General features: G+C 36.3%; 1 protein-coding gene across 6 annotated transcripts in view; it reads left to right on the top strand.

Moving 5' to 3' along the window:
* The first annotated feature begins 12,599 nt into the window (after positions 1-12,599).
* LOC107727824 (pleckstrin homology domain-containing family G member 5-like) overlaps positions 12,600-19,956 on the top strand; it is a 51,451-nt gene continuing 44,094 nt past the window's right edge. For 4 of the 6 annotated variants that reach the window (XM_016537830.1, XM_016537829.1, XM_016537825.1 and 1 more), the window contains exons 1-2: positions 12,600-12,872; positions 13,002-13,195. In XM_016537830.1, the coding sequence (XP_016393316.1) occupies positions 13,141-13,195 (55 nt within the window). In that variant the 5' untranslated portion in view covers positions 12,600-12,872; positions 13,002-13,140. Of the gene's footprint in view, positions 13,196-19,956 lie in introns of all 6 variants that reach the window. The other 2 variants (XM_016537827.1, XM_016537826.1) reach the window with 2 other exon arrangements.

Below are 19,956 nucleotides of genomic sequence, written 5' to 3'. Positions count from 1 at the left end.
GTGGAATGGTGCGCTGTGATTGGTTGAGTGGATATATCGCATTCTGCAGAGAAGGGAGACTGGCGCTTGTCGCGGTTCGGAAAGAAAGGGAGAAAACATGACAGAATAACTCGGCGGATATCGCATTTTGCGTAAAATTAAAAATTGACTTTTCAATACCAACCAGATACAATACTGGTTTTGGCGGAAACTCAATAAAAAAAATAAAATAAATACATATAGGGCTATGTAATGATCTTGATCTAATGAAGTTTAATTTATTCTTGTTAAAATTCTTGATAGAAAATATCCTGTAACATCAAACTGCTTGCTTGATCCCACATTTCCTCAGTTTGACTTTGAAGCATGTTAATGGTCTCTTTATGACCCTGGCTCAGATTTACTGTATTTACTCCCTGCATGCACGCCTGGGATAACTTAATTAGTATCCATCCTGATGCACTGAATCAGTATGCATTGGTTTTCATTCAACAGGAAGTAATCTGTATTTTCCCACGCAGTACATCCAGCTTGTTGAATCACCTGTGGGAGTTACAGTACATGGACATGGCAGGTTAGGTCAGTAATGTAGTAGACGGGCTGTGTTTTAATTTTTCAGTGGTTTCTGCTGTCTTATTGAAGATAATTTCACAGCATTTTAAATGTTACTATAACGGTACTGGCAAAATCTGCAAACTTTGCAAACCTATAATGTGGGCCTATCTTCACTCAATAGCTTGAGAGAGATAGAGGCGGTGTAGTAGCTGATTAGAAATAAAAGTAGAAATTTAATCCATGTTCATGCAGTATTTCTGCTCTTCGCTTTACTATAATTTAGACTGCACCGTCTTCCTTTCTAAAACTAAATTCATCTCTCTGCCCGTGTTTCAGACAGGGTGTCAGAACAGTTGGGATGCTAATAAGGTGCAAATTGCGAAGGAGGGCAATGCATGTGTCACCTTCTCAAGATTCAAAGATGCTATATTGACATAGTTCAGTCTAATGAATCTAACGGATTTCACCCAAAATGTACCAAAAATGAACATTGTCTCATCATTTAACTTTTGTAAAATACCAAAGAAAAAGTTTTTTTAGAATATCTAAGTTGCTTTTTGTCCATACAGTGAAAGTGAATAGGGGCCGGGGCCAGGGGCCATCAAAATGCAAAAAGGACAAAAAAGCACAATAAGTCTTCTGAATACATATGACCACTCTCTATGTGAAACAGACTGAAAAAGTTTTTGTTCACAGAAAAACTCAATCAACAGTCATGGTCACCATTCACTTTTATTGTATGGGAAGAAAATGTCTTCTTTTGTGTTCAGTAAAAGCTTTCAGGTAGAGTTTTTTCTGAATTCTGAATTCAACGTTATTATTTTAGCTTGCAAGGCTGAAACTAATGTTTAATTCAAAACTTCAGATTAATGAATAATGATTTCCTGTCTAAATGTTTTAGCCGTGTGTTCATACATACATTTATTCTACTACAAGTGTTTTAGCACTTCCGTTTCAGTTTCAGTTTCAGTTTAATTTATTTATATAGCACATTTAAAAACGACAGAGCCGACCAAAGTGCTGCACAGAGAATTAGAATTAAGCCAATAACCATAAAACAAATTTACAATAAAAAGGTGACAGAATAATACACAACACGAAATATGTACACAATAAAACCATATACAGCAGTTACTCCAGCCCATAAGCCTTTTAAAAAAGATATGTCTTTACTAAAGATTTAAAAACCTGAAGAGAAGTGGCCGATCGCAGGTAAAGAGGCAAATTATTCCACAACTGAGGTGCTGCCACAGAGAATGCCCGATCCCCCTTAAGTTTTAAACGTGTCTTAGGAACAGACAACAACAACGTGTTTGATGACCTTAATGGCCTGTTGGTCTGATAATGGGGGAGAAGATCAGATAAAAACTTCAGTTGTAAAGTGTGAAACTAAACTGCAATGCCGAGCAGCTTTATGAGATCATGAACCTATGGAATCCCATTTGTGCCACACAAGAAAAAAATGACATGCTTTGGTACATCATAATTATAGAGGTCTAAATTATGGCATACTAAATCATAATTGGTAGATAAAATGTTGAAATAAAAATACAGTTATGGTAAAAGTTGTTATTAATATGATAAGTTATTAATTATGAGATAACACTTTATATCATATTTTTGACTTTTTATCTCATTACTATGATTTTTTTAAATCTCATAATTGACTTTTTTCTTGTGTGGCTTCCATTTTTACTATTGAAGATAAAAATATTTCAGACAATAAAGGTTCATCCATAGACCCATCCTAGTTGAAAATGCCCTTCTGTATCAGTTCCACTTCTTACATAAAGCACATTTAAAACAGCCTGTCATGAATTTGATATTTTTCCTGTCATTGTACTGTACTGATATTTTGGCCGTTGAAGCATATTCTTGAAATTCCTGTATATTATGACATTTGAGATCCCACTGGTGTTCCTTCAAATAGTTTCAAGATATAGTCACCTCCTTTATTATTATTATTTTCTTTTTTAGTGGCTTGTTCTCTTTTTGCAAGTAATCTAAATACACTTTGCAGAGCCTTAGATAGTTAAAGAGGCTCTGCTTTGATTCTGTGTTCGTTTAGAAACAGACACAGAGTCTAATGCCCACTGACAGAATGATTAATCGTATCTCTGTGGCATAACACATTCTGAAAGATGAGTCTGTACTGGCCTAAAGAAAGTAAATACAGTAATGGGCCAACATTCAGTCTAAAAAAAAGTTTACCAATTATATTAATATTACCTAGAATCCATTTAGATATGGTGGTCCTTTAGACATACCACTAATGTAAAAACCTCCAGTTACTTTAAAGGTAATTTCAAGCTATTCAACTGAAGATTCATCATATTATAACATATTTTGTACATTCCAAAGGCTCATATATTATTCTCCTTAAGAGATTCTTCAACTTTTCCCTTCTAAAACAAGTGACCATAATGGAAATGTTTATTTCATATTAGTCTTCCTAAAGAGGAAATGTGCCATTATTATTCTGGTGATCAATTCTTTTTTGCTTGCGCTTTGCGTGCGTATTATAATATGCGTATTATAACTCTGCATAATACAGCATTTATATAACACCACTTGCTAATGTACATGATCATGTGTGGATTTACATAATTATTTACTGTCTAATATAAAGATGTTTCTGAATCTCTCATTGTATATTCACACAAATCCCATTTTCATGCTCAGCCATCTGAAGTGCTGCTTATCAATGAAGACAAATGATACAGATAGGAACGAACGCTATGGTGGTGGGTCACGAATGGCCAGTGGCTTCAGGCCATCCAAAACTGTAGTGTAAGATGGATGTCAGTGGATGCTAGAGTTAAGCTGTGATCTACAGCCTTGGGTGTCTTGTTTACAGATGAGAAAACAACTAATGCAGAAAGGTCTCATTAGCTATCAGTCTATGTCCTGACCTGCACAGCCGTGACACACCAAACAGAGATACAGAGAGGAATATTAAAGGATACGTTGAGGGAAGGAGGATCGCTTCGACTATAGAGGATTTCGCGGCTGTTTTATCTGTCCAGACCATCACTCTTGAGTCTTTGTTAAAGTCAGCGAGTGAGGTCGTACTCCCATTAGTCTGCCAATCATCTAGATAGATTTACTAACACATAGTTATGGCACTCTGGGAGAATTCACAATCCTTTGAGTTAATGCAGAGACCTGAAATTGCGTTCTAATGTTAAATGGGCCATAAGTTACCACATAAATTCACAATTATAAGTGAATGAATGTAATGACAAAGCAATCGACTGGGACAAGCCCACTTCATGAGTCCATAGCTGTCAGTTTCTGTTTTAGACACAGGCTCTTTCTGCATGGATTATTTTATTGAAAGAAAATTGTTTATTTTTCATCCTCTTGTCAATGAGTCTCGCAGTAATACTCACTGGGCAGGTTTGAAGTAATGAAATTAAGTACGTAGCACTTGATATAAGGAATGCTAATGTGTTGTTTTGTATGTGTTTGGGAAAAAATGACCTCCTGAATGCTCCTCGTGTTCTCAGCTTCTGTATATGTTATTAGCTTATTTTTAGATCATGTTAGACATGGTGAGGATATAATTTTTTACATGTTTTTACACTTTCTCTTATCCAGCCTTTATTTACAGAGAGAACTATTAGTAAACCATTGATTCCTCTGAAATCGGTGTGTTGATTCACGGGCTATAGCTTTGGGGCAGTATATCAAAACATTAGGAATGTTAAACTATGTCCAATACTGAAGCCAATAATTAAAAATAAAACTAAACTAAAATAATTAGTTTTAAATGTAACAAGTGAATTTATGCATTACGGTATTATATGGTAAATACATTTTAATTATTACAAAACAGTATATATTTACTGATTCTGAATATATTCTATTTATCTAGATTAAAAATAAATTATTACTGTTTTAAGAATTTTCCAGTATCATCCGATGAATATTGACCAACATAGATAAACTAAAACAATCTCTAATATCGACTGATAACAGATATTTGTATAGATATATTGTGCATCTCTACCAAACTTAGAGCATCCTTAACAGTGGGATGCAGAAACATTATCTCAACCAGTGGTGATAATTTGACACATGACTGTAACTTTTTATGGACCAGTGGTAAAAATAGTGGCACAAAATGACATTAATTTGGCACTAGTGTCCAAAGGGTTAGTATACTTCAGACAGATTACTAAAGCTAGTTTATCATGGACAAAAATGAGACCATTTTAGACCAGACAGAAAAGCTAGATCAGTACATCTTCTGTGTTTACTTTCTTTTACAACATGAACTAAATCCTGAACAAAGCTAAAAAAAAAATAAAAAAAAAGCCCTCACGGACATGTCATAACACCCGCGCTATGGAATCCGGCATTCATTATTCCCTCTTATTGCGATGGATGAGAGCTCCGCCGTAATGCAATCAGTCTGGAGGGGCAACCGAAATGAGAACTGTGAGCGATGGAGCTCCTGTAGGCACCTTAGAAGACTGCAGATCTTTAGAGGCCATCATCCATTTATTCACTTTTAGACTTCTGTGTGTGGACGTGAGTGGAAAGCTTGATTCTGGATCGTTCCAGAAGGGTCTTTTAGCTTCTCAGCAGTATATGCTACAGTACGACTAAAAATACACAAAGCTTCAATGTAGGAGGTTTCAGCAGGGCTACTGTAACTGTGAGCAAGTTCACCATTGTTATCTTCGCTTCTTTTAACTGTGTCTAAGGAGAGATAAGAAGCTGCTGACCTCAGGTGGGGACACTCTGGCATGTGGCCCTGTCTTAATGAGGCAAAATTCAATAGTTAGCTTTGTAACGAGTGGGGGTCAGCCTAAGAAAGACCCATGCCTGTGGACTAATCTATAAAGTGTTTTCCAGGTGGGAAGACTGGAAATTGATTTGTGTCCATGGTGCCCTCTGTCTAGGCTTTATCTCTATACAAAGTCGAATCCGATCAGGAAGCAGGTGGAAAAAGATGTAGCCGTTGGGCTTAGAGGTTATTTTAAATGTTAATTAGAATGTGTGGTATGTAGACAGAAGTCAGTTGAAGCTTAAATATTCTATAATGGCTCGAGAAACGATCAAGATAAGGTTTATTGCTGTGAAGTGATATAACGTGGAGAGTGGACAGAGTGGAATGCTAAAATTAATGTACAGCAGCTTTTCAAACCAAGGAGCAACTGTGTGTACCGTGTGTGTTTGTGTTTGTGTGGGTGGATGGGTGGCACACGTATGCTTTACATGTGCTGTATCTATTAACTAGAAAACAGCACATGGAATTCACACATACTGTACATTCAAATAAGTGGGAGGCTATTTATAGTCGCTAAGTGATCTTTTTGCTTCAACATTGTTAAGCTACTTGTCACAGCAAAAATTGTAGGGTGCTATATAGTTTAATCACAGATAACCATTACTCTTCGTTCAGTAAGTCACGCAAATGAGCATTCACAATTAAATATCCAATATCAATTGATATATATCAACTATCGACGATAAATTACAAAAATTGGAGGCATTTAAAAATTCCCAAAGACACCCAACTATCACACTTTTTACTTACTCATTTATTTTATTTTATGGTGGTTACTTTCCATTTTGATTTGAGCCAATTATATTTACACTTTTGAAAAATTTGGGGTCAAGAACTGACAAAGACATTAAATTGATCAGAAGTGGCATTAAAGACTTTCTATTTCATTTAAAATATTAAACAAAAATGTTCTATTTCAAGTAAATGCTGTTCTTTTCTACTTTCTATTTATCCTGAAAACAAGTAATGTGTAATCCTGAACGGTAAAATAAAGCAATAAGCCACAAGAAGCCATGGATTATAGTGGATTTATAACAGCTAAGGGGCGTTGTTAGGAACGACGTGGAGCAAAACCTTTCTGCATTTGTACATTTTCATTACAACATTATTTAGTATGATCATAAAGCAGTTTTCCTTGTGAGAAATGTTAGCTGGTCCCCACAATGCAGGTGATTTCAGGTTTTTATGATTATTGAGTATCAACCCCCTCCCACATAAATATGAACCTGCAATGCAGCTGCAACTGGATAACTTCAAACCCACTGTGCTTTCTCTGTTGATGATAGCCTGCAGGCTGGATACACTGAACTCAGTATATTTGTGCCTGAGGGAATGAAATCTGACAGCGTGAGCCCAGAGGGATATCTGACAGCACACTCACTCTCACACGCAAGTGTTAACAGATCCTGTCACCAGGAAAGCAGCAGAGACCAAGCATAAAGGCCCAGGTGACTCAGAATTTCAGCCTGTAGATTTAAAGGCAGAGTAAGTGATTTCTGGTAGCCAATGTTGATACTTTCTGTCACTCGGCTCGGCTAATGTCCGTCCCATGCACTGAACGCGCTCTCCTCCATATCACGAGTAGACACGCCCCTTATTGCTGATTGGCTACAAGTTTGTTTTGCGATTCGGCCCGAATCAGTTTTCTAAAGTGTTTTTGAAAAATCACTTACTCTGCCTTTAATGTGATGGCAAAATCACTCTCACAGTCTGTCAAACAGTTCTGTATTTACTAGACTGTGCCACCAGAGGGAAGTAGATGCATAAGTACCAAAATCAAATGTGGTAAACCCAAACAAAGATTTTAGTTTAGTCATAGCCAGGCCTATACTGAAAATTTGTGTCTGCAGAACTACAGAATTGTCATTCGATAAGCTAAACATCCAGTAAGCTATGCACTGTGTATATTTAATTATTAAAATATTTAAATAGTTTTATGCTTTAGCAGATTAGCCCAATAAGCATGTACTAGTTAGTTTGCTTTAGCTTGCCTTATCAGGTTTAATTGTATTGTGCAGATTTCGCAATAGCAATTCAATAATGTCCATAGATTCTAGTTACTTCTTATTCATGGGGTATCAGAGGTGGATATGGAGGAAAAAGAGTAGAGAAAGTATAAAAACTCACTGTAGACAAGAGGCATGGGAAACTAAACAAATAAACTGAAGGAAAGTGCAAGAAAGGGGAGTGAAGGAAAGGAACTGATTAAAAACCATCTGATCAAGACCTCAGGTGGTTTTCTCTTTTTCTCTTCACTCTCTCTGACTGCAGACTTTGGCCGTATTCTGCAGACAGTTCCAATTTCAAGCATCTAAATTTATCCTCGAAGAAAAATGAACAGTTGAGCTGAATAGTAGGGGAGACTGGAGGCAATTGTGACAGGAGGAATTATAACACACTAGATGTCAGGATTTCTGAGAATTCTGAAAACAATGAAATCAAAATTGCCAAATCGTTAACTTCCCCTCAGAACGACATCTCTTTTCTTCTCTGATGATGTATGTACTAGCACGAGGGCGGGACAATTATTCATCCCCTCCAGCAAAATGTGAGAACCCAGTTCTTATTTAGCAATCAACGATGATTCTAATCAGTGGACAAAATCAAGTCCTGTCTTGCAGGTTTTCTCGTTCAACATGCTGTCGGACATAAGTCACAATAGGGAAGAGAAGACAATAGCAACTTCTCTTTCATGCCATCTTTAAAGTAATATCTATTCTATATTGCTTTTATATCTGTTGGTTAGAAACTGCCTACACTCTCACTGGTAGTTACCATGCAGTTGGCGGCAACTGTAGCAAGTTATAAAATAAAGATTGTATGAGTTGATTTAAATATTGAGTCTTGAAATATGTAAGGAACATTATTTCATTAAAATGTCTTGTAAGTTGGAAACTGATCGTGATATTGTAGTAAAAAAAGTTCAGTGACTCAAATTTATTTCAAATAATTACAATAGTAATGTCCTAAACCATTACACACACACACACACACACACACACACACACACATTAATATGTGTATATATATTTTTTTTTCCATAGCTTTAAGAATTTGTAACCCATAAAGCAGAATACTATTCAGCAATATTATTAAATGAAATATTAAAGGATTAGTTCAGTTCCAGATAAAAAAAATCCTGATAATTTACTCACCCCCATGTCATCCACGATGTTCATGTCTTGTAAGGAACATTATTTCATTAAAATGTCTTGTAAGTTGGAAACTGATCGTGATATTGTAGTAAAAAAAGTTCAGTGACTCAAATTTATTTCAAATAATTACAATAGTAATGTCCTAAACCATTACACACACACACACACACACACACACACACACACACACATTAATATGTGTATATATATATATTTTTTCATAGCTTTAAGAATTTGTAACCCATAAAGCAGAATACTATTCAGCAATATTATTAAATGAAATATTAAAGGATTAGTTCAGTTCCAGATAAAAAAAATCCTGATAATTTACTCACCCCCATGTCATCCACGATGTTCATGTCTTTCTTTCTTACGTTGAAAAGAAATTAAGGTTTTGAGGAAAACATTCCAGGATTTTTCTCCTTATATTGGACTTCAGTGGGACCCAATGGGTTGAAAGTCCAAATTGCAGTTTCAATGCAGCTTCAAAGGGCTCCCAGCCAAGGAATAAGGGTCATATCTAGCGAAACGATCGGTCATTTTCTAAAAAAAAAACAAAAACAAAACAAAACAATGTATATACTTTTTAACCGCAAATGCTTGTCTTGCACTAGCTCTACGCATATGCAACTTCACGCATTATTTAATCACGTTGGAAATATCATGCAAAGTTAGTTCTTTGTCTGTGTACTTCGATTCAAAAAGATAGGGTAGGGTAGGGTGAAAAACTCCATCTCATTTTCTCCTCCAACTTCAAAATCGTCCCACATCATTGTTTTACCTTTTTTTGTAAAGGCCATTTGACTTTTTTTTGCACGTTCGCTTTGTAAACACTGCGTTGGTACTTCAGCCTACGTCACTCATGACCTTTCCAAGGTAGCTATAATGCTTGAAGTTGAGCTAGTGTAAGACAAGCATTTATGGTTAAAAAGTATATAATTAAAAAAAAAACTTAATTGTAAGTTGTTCTCAGCGTAAATATTTTAATATTGCTGTTGGGATGTTTCCAATACCAAAAGATGACAGATAGATTTTCTAGTGAGCGAGTTAAGAAAAATGTGAAATACAACTGCAATTGGCCCCAGTCTCCCTTGCTGATATAATGGCCTAAATGTATTCATTCTATTTCCAAACTAATTAATTAATCTGCTGAGCTGCTAATCAGCTTAAGAGCCTGTAGAGACATTTAGCCATGAGTCTGAGCAGACACACATGTTCAGCTCACAAAAGCCAGTGATAATTTTCAACAGACAGCATATGTGAGGATGATAATGATGAGTATATCATCGAGACCATCATTAATGTATTCATTTATTACTCTGAACGAGGGTAGTGAGATCATACAAGCATGTTTACTTTGGTAAGGACAGCCTGTGTATATTTGCGTGCACATTTTATCAAAGATGAGGTAATCTGTTTTAATCTGTTTTAGATTATAGACCATGGTCAGGTGTGGGATAAGGGTTAAGACCAAGAAAACAACAGATTTACCCTCCCCTGAAATGTCTGACAGACCCAATTTATAAAAGCATAGTTGTTGTCAACCTGAATAGATTAGGGATTTGTCACACCTGATAAGAGTGATCCTTTACACTTTGATGGGATCTGATCCAAAACAACCCAGGTATAGATCATCCAGGTCTGGCGTTTACCAGCTCAGGGCACTGATCCTAACAACTCACCAGTCGGGAACACTATGTCCATCTCAAAGGTTCAGACACCTTCAACATGTTCACATTCCATACACATGATTCACTGTCTATATACCAAGGACAGATCATTCTAAAATGTGATGGATAGCACCATGACTGAGGTTTTATTTGCATCAGTGACAGAATAAGATCTTTTCTCCAGATGCACTCTGTCAGGAATGAGCCCAAATACTAGTGATGGTGAGTACTGAGTATTAGCACAGAACATCGAGACAGTATTATCTGTTTTGCAGGCTGTCTGAGGAACTGTGGTTTCTGCACAAGGTGTTTAAGGAGGGGGGGGGCTGCAGAGGGTTAATACTCCACATATGGCCGGTTTGGCAAGCCAGGAACAGGTTTGCTTGTACTTAAAAAAGATGAAAAGAGATGGGGGTAGGCTGGGAAGAGAGCACCTCCATTATTTTAACTCACTTGAATCACCTTTGGAATAGAGACCAGACATTTCTGAGGAACGTCTGTATGTGATTCATATTGAGAATTTAAAGGGGTCATATGACGATGCTAAAAATGCATTATTTTGTGTATTTGGTATGATGCAATGTGTTAACGCGGTTTAAAAAAACACATTACTTTCCACAAACCGTACATTATTGTTGCTCCTTTCAGCCCCGCCTTTCTGAACGTGTCGATTTTTACAAAGCTTCTAAAAAGCGCGGTGTGCTCTGATTGGCCAGCTATCCAGTGCGTGGTGATTGGCCCGAATACCTCAAGCGTCTGATTTACATTTACATTTAGTCATTTAGTAGACGCTTTTATCCAAAGCGACTTACAAATGAGGACAATGGAAGCAATCAAAATCAACAAAAGAGCAATGATATGCAAGTGCTATAATAAGTCTCATTTAGCTTAACGCAGTACACGTAGCAAGTTTTTTTTTAATTAGGCATTGAGTTGGGCAGGTCATTCCACCAGGAGGGAACATTTAATTTAAAAGTCCGTGAAAGTTATTTTGTGCCTCTTTGGGATGGTACAATAAAGCGACGTTCATTTGCAGAATGTAAGCTTCTAGAGGGTACATAAGTCTGAAATAATGAATTTAGGTAAAGGGGTGCAGAGCCAGTGGTGGTTTTGTAGGCAAACATTAATGTGTGATGGAAATGTTACGCCCCTTACCATATTTGGAAACACACAGCGTCTCCACGACATAGCGGCGGCGACAACAATACTACAGCGAGAATAAACGTTATGACTTCTTTCTTTGAGTAAACATTTGGGCGGTGTTATGCAAATCTTCTAACACAGTGACGTAGACATGTGGGGGCGTGTTTAAATGAGGCGTTGCGTGGACGAGTCTTAACTTTTATAAAGAATATCTCTTTGGGTTTAAGACTTTAGTCTTTGCAACTTTAGGGATCTTGTGTATGCACAAACAGCTTGTAACACTCCAAAGACAAAAGAAAACTTGAAATCGCATCATATTTAATATATTTATCAGCTGATTGTAACATATGTAAGCAAACAGCGTAAGGATCCCTTGTATACTGTATGTCATTTTTAACACTAAAAATAGAAAATAAAAAGTTCTCATTCTCAAACATGGGTGGTGATGTTACTTTTTTGACTGTTAATCTTAAAAAAAACATTACTAAAGTAAATATTTATTAGATTTTCGAATACTTTAAATTATATAGATGCATATGTCACTGGTATGAAAGTATAGCACTTGGCTTTCTGTTTCTAATAATAGCTATAATCATTTTTTCATACCTTTTTTTTAGTTTGTTTGTTTTACAATTCTATAAGACAGAACTGTTAAATAAAAACAGCAAACTAATGTGAGCTTGTGCGCATTATATGCATATGTCAAAATAAAATCTGCTTCCAACACTTACAGACAGATGGTGATAATTAAAAATGAGCAATATTGGCCAATATATCTGTAGACTATTGCTTGAAAAATAAGAGATTTACCATGACAATTGTAATTATTGGACATTTGAAACATACCATGATAGGCCTACTGAAATTCATGTACCATGGTATTTTCACATGGTACACAAAATGAGTTTCAAGAATATCATGATAATAGTAAATGTCCAAATGGTACTTTTTGTTAGTGTACCTTGAAGCACAATGTAATACCATGGTAGGCCTACTTATACATGGTAAAAAACCGATAGCATGCTATACATCACTGTACCATATAGTAGAGCTTGAGAGACTGAAGAGTCATGTGTCAAGTGCAGAAAAATGAGGGGCAGTAAATTGAGTAGATGTATATTAATGGAGAACAAAATAAATGTAAGCTTCGCCTTTAAATGTCATGTCTGAACGATTAAATGAAATGCCCAGATTGCCATGTAAAACGAGTGAGGATGGGGAGGAGGGGAGGTTGAGGAAACGCCTGCTTGTTTAAAATAGGTGAGACACAATGAAGCTGCTGGTGGTAACATATAGGGCACGGGTGAGACAACAGTTTTTTTTAATCATGTCTGTTTTTTGTTTTTTTAAACATGACACAAAGCTGTGTGTGTAAAAGGATGTCATGTTGACTTTGAAAGAGGATATGCCACGTTCTTACAACGCAATTCAGTTAAATTTCAGCTAGTAAACCTTGAGGCGAGAAAGGAGACAAAAACTTAGTGCGTCAACGACACAGTCAACAGGTCCTTTTGTGTCTCCGCAGCGCACGCAAGGTGAAGCGCTTTGGACGCACTCAAGCATACAGATAACGTATTTTAAAGAAAACGTAATAGTTTTGAGCTATACTAGAATGACCATTACAGACTATACATGAAATATACATGTCAACAACAATATTAAACTTGGTTAAAGTGAATTGTCTGGCGCTTTTTTTTGGAGGACTGCTAACAACGCGACAGAGCTCATGTCTGCTCTACAGCTGATGCTCAGAGGACGCTATGGTCGGATGTCTCTTAACTGAGGACAACACATGAATACGCTGAACTTGGAAATGAAGCCACATGGTTAACAGCACATAATGCATCGATACGGATCGCCACCCAAGAGCTGGCTTGGGCTTCGTCTGCGACTAGGTAAGTGGAATTTTGTTTTACGTGTTACTGACTGCAGTTAAAATAAAATAAAAGGGTGTACTTGTATATGGTGCTTCTTTGTGGCAGTTATGGCTAAAAACAGCGTGCTGCCGCGATACATTTTGAGGATGTCTTAAAGGGATAGTTCATTTACTCACCCTCATGTCATATAATTTTGCTGGATGTCTCAGTCCCTCTTTTCCATTTAATGAGAATGAATGATGTCAAACTTTAAAGATGTTGCAAAATCATCCTAGAAGTATGATAAAAGGTGTAATGCCTGAGTAATTTCAGTAGGACATTCTGACCCTAAAATAGACTAGTCAGACACTGTATGGTTATAGTTAATTGATTTCTGGACTGTATGTTTGATAACTGAAAATAGTCTGGTTTAACTCGTAATTACTGGATGTTTGTCTGTCTGTACAGGATTATTTCCTTTTTTGGCTATTTAAATCCTGATTTTCCGCCAATCTTGGTCTGGGCTTTTCTCATTCCTCAGTTTTAGATTTGGTATAAATTATATTTACAGTATGTTGTGACCAGTGTTGGGGAAAGTTACTTTTAAAAGTAATGCATTACAATATTGCGTTACTTCCAAAAAAAGTAACTAATCACGGTACTTAGTTACTTTTTATTGAAAGTAATGCGTTACGTTACTTTTGCGTTACTTTTTAAATCTGGGCTGGGCTTGCTTGTTTGCTTTTAATATAAAAAGTTATATTTTTGGCAAATGTAAAAGCCCTTTCACACCAAAGCCCTAAATCAGATTTTTTTTTTTTTTTGTGAGTGAGTAGATGAATTAATGCATGTTCACATAGAACTAAAGTAACATCTTACTCCCGATTTCTCGCAACAAGGGGACAGGAGAGCTTTCAATCAATAAATGGGAAAAAAAAGTAACTGGCGTTACTTATTTGAAAAAGTAACTCAGATATTTTCTTGTAAATTAAAAAGTAATGCGTTACTTTACTAGTTACTTGAAAAAAGTAATCTGATTACGTAACTCACGTTACTTGTAATGCGTTACCCCCAACACTGGTTGTGACAGGTAGACAGACAGCTCTGTGGTTTACCTCTTTACTGGCTTATCATAAGGAAATATGATTCACACTGTATCAACAGTCAACAGCTCTGTTTCAACAGAGATTGCATTTAGTTTGGAAACAACATGGAAAAAGTTAGAAAAATATGTTGCATTGGTGACGCAGTGATAAGAAATAGAAAAACTTTGAAAACTCTATATTAACTATTTATCCAGATAATAGATAGACCAGCTGATTTTACCAAAAGTGGGAAGTGGTTGCAAATTATAAATGGTGACAATTATAATTATATGGTCAGTATTAATATTATTAAATATTAAAAGTAAAATTAATTTCCTTCCCGTCTAAAGGTTCCTCTCTATAGATTTCCCATTTAAATTTTGTATTTGTTTACATGCAGTGTTTGACCAAAAGAACTAATGTACAACAATAGTTTCATGTTTTTTTTTTTTAAGCAAGATTGGCCACAAGTTTACATTCTTTTTGGCAAAAATAAATAGTTTGAAATCCTTAACTATAAACTATAAAAAATAGTTTTAAAGTGGAAACAAAGTGACTTTTCCATCCAAAGGAAATTCCTCTTATGTTCTGTCTGTGAGGTCCAGGGCCATGGTTATTAAATCCAAACTTCAAACTAACAAATGGGGCTTTTATGAAGCTCACAGTTTATCAGTGAAGCTATTGAGTGGTATTTCTTAAAATAATGTCAAATATAGTCTAAGCTTTTGAATTTATGATAAAGAACACCAGTAATATAGACTTGTTTACCTGGCTTTGAATAGGAACCGTTGCATGGAACTATCATGTCTATTTGAGAACTGTCACTTGGCTGACTAATTTGCCATCTAGCCTCCAAACCAAGCCCATTACTAGTTTCAGGTCGACTGGCCTGTTCGCCATGTGCATGGCTGTCCTAATGCTAGTGTTTTAAACAAAGATAAACAATGTCAGTAGAATCACAGATCAGAGGATTAGCCTAGTTATTATAATTGACTGTAGTAGCTGTCACACCACAGAGGTCTTTCATGTGTGGCCAACATGCTGGTGGTAACATATGCTTTTCATGCTGAGTATCATGAGCTGAAGATAGCATTTTGACTAGCAAAATGCAATGCTGCAAACAAAAGTTGGGTGTGGTATGGTATGTGATGATCATTAGCCTTTAAACAAATTGAAAATACTTGTATAAGGGTGCTAATGTGTCATCAAATGCAGATAGATAGTGGGTGTCTGTAGCAAAAGTGTTTTTGTTATGTTTAATATGTACAATTCTACAATTTGAATAAATAACAATTAATTAACAATTAAAATAATTACAATGAATAGATAATATTTTTAATATTATATCTTAACATTTTAAATGTAATTATTTATTTATAATATAGATAGATAGATAGATAGATAGATAGGTTAATAAAGACATAATAAAACTAAAATGACTGATTCTGTAATGTATACTCAATGCTTTTGTCTGCCACGTCGTAAAATCTTCAGTTATCTTCTTTTGGTTGCTTTTATCTGTGAAATTATATGATTCATTTGATTAAATAATTAGATTTTTTAATTGATTGACAGTCTTAGATTTTATTTAAAGCCTTTTGTGTACTAAGAATCATAAGTAAACAACAATATTCCAGATGAATGATTTAAATAGTCAAACAACAGCTACAGAGCAACATACAGCTGAAACAAAACCGCACTAGTATGCCTCAGCAATAAAGTTCAACCGTAATTATTTAATTTAATAGCCAGATGAAACGAGCTAAAATATAAAAAATCGTACACCAGCTCGCATAGAGAAATGTCTCGGTGAAGATCAAAAGATCTTTGTTGTTTGTACATGTCCCAGAGAATGATTAAGCTGACAGAGTCTGAGACTGCGGCGAATTGGCTTCACTGCCACTGGAAGCCTGGTCATTAAAACTAACCCCTGCACGTCACACTGCTCCAAATCACTACCATATGGCTGGAAATGTTGGATCCCAACAGCTAAGACTCTCCCATGCTACTCTCTAATTTGTTAGAGCAAAATTAGAAATTGTGGGGGTTCTGGAGAGCACCCGCGAACTCTTGCAGCTATTCTCTTAATCTTTATCTTAACCCTTTCTTACTTTCAACTCACTAAACCTGCTTTTGAAAGTTTTTCATCCTCCATTATTCTCTGTATCCCTGACTATGACTTGAGTGTTTGTGAACCATGATGTCTGCTCTATATGATACTATAATTTTGAGATGTATGAAGTTTGTGGGCTACAAGTAGGTGGACATCTCAAAAGGCAGCTTTGTATCTCTTGCCATTCTGAAAAGTCACAGGTCCAAGTCTCCCTCACATCCCAGCATGCACTTCACATGTGGATGAATGCATCGCTTGTCTGGCGTACTGTGTGGGTCAAGCTCCCCCTCTTTTTTCCCCTTCACATACTGGCTCACAAAGTCCAAAGCACCCTGCCTGGAAACTTTATAGAAATCCAGTATTCTGAGAACTTTTCTCCATAAGAGAACTCATTCAAGTTTTAGTGCATTCTGTAATATGGAGACACATGAAGAGCAGTAATATTTAAAAGATTGATGTTTGGTTCAAGGTGTGAAGAACATCATCTTGATCTTCACAAGTGAGATGCGGTGTTAGATTTATCGGTTGTGCTTGGATTGTAAGGCACAATGTTCTATTGGCGACGGCATGGGTCTTATGAACTGGAAACTGTGCCATGTACACAGAGTGAGTTGGGGGTGGAGAAGTATACCTGGACCTCCCTCATGGACATTACCCAGAAGTCTTGTGGTAAGAGATTTTAATTAAATGGCAAATAGTGTGAGACAGTTCGATTGAATCGTTATCTGTTATTACCTTCATAGGTAAACTGAAAAAATTGTTTTTAATGTTGTTTGTTTGTATTTTTTGAAGATATTACATGAAGTTTAATGTGGATGGGCTCTGTATTGTATCTTATTTCCCATGCCATGTTTCTTCTCAAATGTGTTTTCATTGAATGACTAGTAGGATAAGATTGCAATATTGTTTTCAGAGGGCTTGTACTTCATCTAAAATTAACATTTTGTCATCATTTACTCACCTTCATGTCATTCGCACACATGCATGACTGACGTTCTTCTGTGGAAAACTAAAATGAGCAAAATCTCCATGCTGCTGTCTTCCATAATGAAAGTGGATTGGGACCAGGAGCTGTCAAAATATTAAATAAAACCATCATAAAAGTAGTCCAAACAAAATATGCACACTTTTCGAAGTCTTCTGAAGTAATGTGAAAGTTTTGTGTGAGGAATTGGCTGAAACTCGCTGAAAATTTTGCCTAGAAGATCAGTGGTCACTATATACTTTCATTGTGTGGAAAAGAGCAACAACAAAGGACATTCTGCTATAAATAACTCCTTTGGTGTTCCATGGACAAAAGGTAAGTCATACAGGTTTTTCAAGACACAAAGGTGAATAAATAATAATAGAATTTAATTTTTGGCAGTGAACGGTGCCTTACACTCAAATCTAGTGGAACAAAGTGGCTTTTTTTTGGCTTTGTGTGTAGAACCACCTGTTTGGTTTCCACTAAGTAGTCAGAAAGTTTTAGAGACCACTGTGACACCAAAGTGCAGAAAGAGAGAGTGAGTTTTAGCTTGTCCATACTACCCTTACTGTTTGATCTGTGCACTAATGCCCCTTTGACTAATGACCTTTGCCTCTGGAAGTATTTTGTCTGTCTAATCACTCACTCTATGCCTCTTTCAGTCTTTGCAGTCAAACAAATGGCCTTTTCTTATTGCCTAAATCTTTAGTGGCACCAATGGCACCTTAAATTTAGTAGCACCAAATGGAATTGCAAAAATGACAGTTTTCAAATGGACCATTTTTTCTAATAGTTTTCCAAAAAAAGCCTGTCTGTTATGGTTACATAAGCAGGTTGTGCCTCCCCAAATGGCCAATGTTGCTATGTCGGGCTGACATCTGTCACCTAATCTCATTTGGGCCCAAAATGCAAGAGGATTAGTTAGCCAGAAATAAAGAATCAGTGACAATTCCCCTCCCAGCCCTTTAGCTGGTAATGTTTTGATATTCACAAAAATTCCAAATCATATACTGGCATCCATGGCATCAGCTTGGTGTTCCTCCTATGGAGGCAAAGGAAATGAGTATTAAATAAAATATTTCCCTTCTAGCACTTGAGACACTAGATGTGCTTAACCCTCCTCAGGAGCTTCGGCAAACGGCTGGGTAAACAAAGGGGCATGAAAAACAGATCCTGGCATTCTGCACATTCCTTACATAGAGGATTTCTTAGGAGGTGCCCTCTGCCTCTCTGACTAAAGAAGGAGAAATGGAATATTCTTCATGGAGAGATGGAGGCGAGTATGGAGATGGAATGTGAGCAGTGTAGAGGATAATATCTAGAGTCTGGCTTGAGCTATGTGGTGATGTTCTGCTTTCAGGATGCTGGACAAAATGCAGTGCCTTGATGAAGTAGGCACTGTGTACCATCATGTACAGTAAATGCCATGCTATATGAATACGGCAAACTTTCACACAACTATTGTATATGGGTGTTTCTTCAACCTCTGACACTTTTATGTCCTAAAGGACAGATGTTTTTCACCTTGTTCTCTTACTTTTTTCTTTCCAAGCCTTCATCTGTTTATTTTTTGCTATAATGCCTTTAGTGTATAGACTATAGGCTATAATGCCTTTAGTGTATAGTGTATAGACTATATTGCTTTACACTTATTATATATTCAAAAATCAGAGTTGGTTTCTTGTCTATGGTTGTCTGAACTCTGTAAACATCCATCGCTTCTGTTCAACCGGTTTTGAAGTGGCAGCATTGCTAGAAAGGAGAATGAGGGATGAAATCGATGAAAAAAATACACTTTTTTCGCATTAAAACCTGTGGGTTTCTAGGTAAGTGGAATATCACTGCCATCACTGATAGAAAAAAAACCCAGTCTGCCAGCAAACTTGTAATGTCTGGAAATCTCAGATTTCCGCCAACTTTTTTCGCTCTGTCTGTTTTTCTCTCCTTTTTCCTTTTTGTGTTATTGTCAGTTCTTCAGTTTTTAGTCAATCCCTCCCTTAAAGTTTAATATTAATTGTCATTGTAATCATCTTTCCCTGGTACCCTGGCAGTTAATAGTCTTTATGGACTTAACGGCATGGCTGAAAGAAGGGATGTCATGGTTAAATCAAGTTATACATTATAGTGACATATTCAGTTTATTTGGTCAGCATATCATGCAATTAAGTAGTTGAGTTGTATCACTAGCTCTTATTTGTGGTCTAGGGCTTTCTGACTGAGTTGCTGTTTTCAGTCACTCTCTCCTACATATCCTCCAGCTGCCTCATCTTTTGCGTCCCATATTGCTGTTATGTCTTTTGGCTCATGCCCAAGGACATATCCCCCACAGGCTCACCGAGTTCACAAGAGTCTCTTCAGGTATACCCTAGTATGAAATGTCTCAATCATATTTATCTGCTTCATTTATCTTCTTTATATTACTCCTGGATACTTGATACTTCTATATAGAGCTGTTCAGTTGGTGGCTCTGAAGAGAATTAGCATAGTTTTCTATGCTGTTTTCTAGAATGTTTTAGTTTGTTTCATTGTGAAATGTGCTATATAATTGTAAAATATTCATTATTATGTGAGTTTACATACTTGATGATTCAGAATGTAGAACTATCCTTATGTATCAATTTGCTAGCAGCAACAT

Source organism: Sinocyclocheilus rhinocerous, unplaced genomic scaffold (assembly GCF_001515625.1).
Source record: "Sinocyclocheilus rhinocerous isolate Xijiao unplaced genomic scaffold, SAMN03320098_v1.1 scaffold576, whole genome shotgun sequence".
NCBI lineage: Eukaryota > Metazoa > Chordata > Actinopteri > Cypriniformes > Cyprinidae > Sinocyclocheilus > Sinocyclocheilus rhinocerous.
This window is presented reverse-complemented; position numbering and strand designations above follow the sequence as displayed.